Here is a 3,781-nt window from a genome sequence, read left to right on the forward strand (position 1 = left end):
GATGATGACTTAATTATTATTAATTATTATTGTTAATAATAATAAAGTTATTTATATTTATTTGAATAGGTCTGTCCGGACATATTCTCACCTCTTATTTGTAAGATAAACTCTCATGTTTTGGTATATGATTATTGAACTTATTTTGTTTTTTTTTTAATTATTAATTAGGTGGTGGAAAGATTTGGATTTTGCAACAAAACTGCCATTTGCACGCAATAGAATAGTTGAAGCATTCTTTTGGATATTGGGAGTATATTTTGAGTCTCAATATTCTGTTGGTAGAAAGATAATGACCAAGGTGATATCATTGGCCTCGGTAATTGATGATATATATGATAATTATGGTACAATAGAAGAACTACAACTTTTCACTCAAGCAATTCAAAGGTTTGATGTTTTTGGAGTTTCCACTTTTCACTTATAAATTTTGAGGGGAATTTAATTATTAACCTCTTATTTTGAATTGAAATTCTAGGTGGAATATCACTTGCATGGATTTTCTACCAAAATATATGAGATTTTGCTATAAAGCCCTTTTGAATGTTTTTGAAGAAATGGAGCAAGAGATGGTCAAAGAAGGAAGAGCTTTTTGTGTAATATACGTCAAAAATGAAGTAAATATTATAACTCTTCATCGTTTCCTAGTGTTACTTCTTTCTAAGTACTTTTTATCTAATTCATTTATTTTTTGTAAATTATTTTAATGTCTGCATCAGATGAAAAGATTGGTCCAGGCCTACTATACCGAGGCCAAGTGGTTCAGTAACAATTATATACCAACAATGGAAGAATACATGGCACTTGGAATAGTAAATTCTGGCTACTATCTAATGACAGCAACATCCTTCATTGGAATGGGAAGCATTGCTACAGAAGAAGTTTTCAAATGGTTAACTAATAACCCAAAAATTGTTAATGCTTCATCAATAATTGCCAGACTCATGGATGATATTGTTTCCAATGAGGTAATCGAGCACAAGAATTAATTAACAAATTTTCTTTCTTTAATCCTTAAATTATATTAAAAATTACATGTTTAATATTTTATTTTACATTTAATTAGTTTGAGCAGAAGAGAGGGCATGGTGCCTCTTCTATTGAGTGCTACATGAATCAACATGGTGTAACTAGAGAAGATGCAATTCATGAACTTTCAAGACAAATTACAAATGCTTGGAAGGATACCAATGAAGAACTTCTTGATTCAACTGATGTGCCAAAGCCTATCCTTATGCGAGTTCTCAATTTATCACGTGTCATTCATGTGCTTTATAAAGATGAAGATTGCTACACTAACTCCCAAGGATCAACAAAGAATGATATAATATCTATCTTGTTGAATCCATGCCCAATATGACAAAAAGGACTTTGCTTCTATTAGAGAAATTTTTAAAATATTTATTTGAAAAATTGAAAAGATTAAATTAATTTTAAATAAAGTAATTTAACATGTAATGTGTGATTGATGTAATGGTCGTGGCTTTTAAAGTGTAATTGAGATGTCATTGCATATTTATAATTTTATAACAATCAAAGTTTTTTTCATTGAATGGAGGGCAAAAGCCCTAGAGAGAGAGATTACACCAGTATTAATCGAGGGAAAGAGATTCTCAATAAGTCATCTTTAAAGAAAGGGGTTATAAAGGAGGGACAAACATTGAAGAAATAATATTCTTCCTGAAGATCAATGTCATTCTTGGCTAGAGCATCGCGCATTGGTTTGCTTCTCTATGCACATGCTTAATCAGATTTTCCTTATCCTGAGTGAGGAAAGACTTGATATTAGAGATGAAATTCTTTCCAATTCCACTACAAACATCTTTGGAATAGAAAGCTTGAACAACTAACTGAGATTCAATGTATCTCGATAGCCTTGAAGCCCAACTAAATAGCCAGCTTAATTCCTTCATAAATCCCCAGAGCTCTGCTACAAACTCATTACAAATACCGATTCTCTTGGAGAAACCCCCAAGCCATCCCCCTTCATTACCTCTGATAATACCCCCACAATCAGCTCTCCTCTTCCCATTTTTTACACCACCAGTATTCACTTTAACCCATCCACTATGACAAAAAGGACTTTGCTTCTATTAGAGAAATTTTTTAAAATGTATATTTGAAAAATTGAAAATATTAAATTCAAATTAAATAAACTAATTTAACATGTTATGTTTGATTGATGCAATGGTCGTGGCTTTTAAAGTTGAATTGAGATGTCACTGGATATTTATAGTTTTATAATAATCATAGTTTCAAAAGGTTGTTCCTCTATATCATAATTTTTACTATTAATAAATACACTTTAAATGCATAATTTAGGCACAAATTTATTTTTCAATGTTATGAAAATAGTTAAGAGAACTTTATTTTATGAAATATCGTTAATCGATATATTTGATATGAATGTATGATTTTTGTTAAGTTTCTAAAGAATTCTAAATGAGATTAGTTAATATCCTCATTTCCATCTTATTTGCTAAAGTTAGTTGGGTGATCAAGTCAAAATATTTGTATGTTAGACACATGTTTTAGAATATTTTTATAAGCAATATATGATTATGTGAGTACAAGGGTACTACTCCCATATACAATAGGGATTTCAAAGCAATTTTATCGAGTCCATAGAAACCTTGCACCAATCGTAAAAGTTGTTAGAGCCTCGAGATTTCAATCCTATTATATGTCAAATTCAAGTTACTAGTTTAATGTTGGTTATGACCTCCCCTATATCACAAGTCTCTCATTTGAAAATAATATTGTTCCTCTTTATCCAAATACACCAATATGTAACAAACCATATCACATGTTCCTTTTGTTTAGGCGCTTTTCCTTTCATGATTTTTGAGATCCAATTGAAGTGTGCTAAACCCTCTAATGCATGAGGTGCTTCCACATCTAACCATTCAAATATCATATCCTAAATCTTGATAGATAAAGGACAATGTAATAGAAAGTGAAGCATATCTTCTTCCATTGTAAAATAAAATACATAAGCTCTGTCTTAGACATAATGAATACCTTCAAAGGCATGTAATAACTCACAAAATGTGGGTTAACACACCCCTAAACTTAAACCATTACCTATCCTCAGGTGATGCGACAGGAAAAGATAAACATAACACACCAAGTAAAAACCGCCCTCTCATTTATCAGACCCATTTCTCTTCAACTCAGAGTTGTCTTCCCAAGGACTTGTCTCAAAAATAGGTATAACTCAGACTAGAGGCACAATAATGAACGATTGTTCCTTGAGCTACAAATACTTCCTGTCATGATAGAAGTCTTCTCTTAAGTTAACTAGCCTATTTTCAACTTTTGCTTGCTCTCTCCTATAGTCCAGAAACTTAGACTTGTAGCTTTGAATGGGGTTTGTGATTTTATAATTCTCTGAACCTATACCTAGGACCTACACTTGCATGCTTTTTATTTATCAAAAACCAAATTGCAGCTGTCTCACCTTTTCACTAGACGGGATCTCATTTGTGATGAGTCCAACCTTCTAATTATGGTAAGACAAACTACAGTTCCTCCGGTTTCAGGCACAAGAACTTATTTAAAGTAATGCTCTTCCAAATTTTGGCATAAGAGCTTTATTTAGGAGTGCACTTTTGGAAACTTCCTATTACACACATTGGTGAGCTTATTTGTTAAGACATGCAGTGTTCCCAGAGTGTTAGAATCCTTATAATTATTGTATCAATCACCCCACTAAGTATTAATTCTAGTTCCTATTCCATAATCAAAACTAAATCAATTCTATCACACATGATGGTCACTT

At 31.8% G+C, this 3,781-nt stretch overlaps 1 protein-coding gene across 1 annotated transcript; it reads left to right on the top strand.

The window, feature by feature from the left end:
• The first annotated feature begins 151 nt into the window (after positions 1-151).
• LOC131618560 (probable terpene synthase 2) lies at positions 152-1,497 on the top strand. The gene is made up of 4 exons (XM_058889754.1): positions 152-390; positions 479-617; positions 720-968; positions 1,067-1,497. The coding sequence occupies exons 1-4, from the start codon at positions 293-295 to the stop codon at positions 1,358-1,360; spliced, it is 780 nt and encodes a 259-aa protein (XP_058745737.1). The 5' UTR covers positions 152-292; the 3' UTR covers positions 1,361-1,497.
• The last annotated feature ends 2,284 nt before the right edge of the window (positions 1,498-3,781 follow it).

Source organism: Vicia villosa, linkage group LG7 (assembly GCF_029867415.1).
Source record: "Vicia villosa cultivar HV-30 ecotype Madison, WI linkage group LG7, Vvil1.0, whole genome shotgun sequence".
NCBI classification, from domain to species: Eukaryota; Viridiplantae; Streptophyta; class Magnoliopsida; order Fabales; family Fabaceae; genus Vicia; species Vicia villosa.

What these genes read in the sequence shown, in the direction of transcription:
- LOC131618560 (XM_058889754.1), top strand. Translation starts at nt 293, where the DNA reads ATGACCAAGGTGATATCATTGGCCTCGGTAATTGATGATATATATGAT. An exon ending in TTCACTCAAGCAATTCAAAG is followed by an intron (nt 391 to 478) that starts GTTTGATGTTTT and finishes TTGAAATTCTAG; the next exon opens with GTGGAATATCACTTGCATGG. An exon ending in TAATATACGTCAAAAATGAA is followed by an intron (nt 618 to 719) that starts GTAAATATTATA and finishes TGTCTGCATCAG; the next exon opens with ATGAAAAGATTGGTCCAGGC.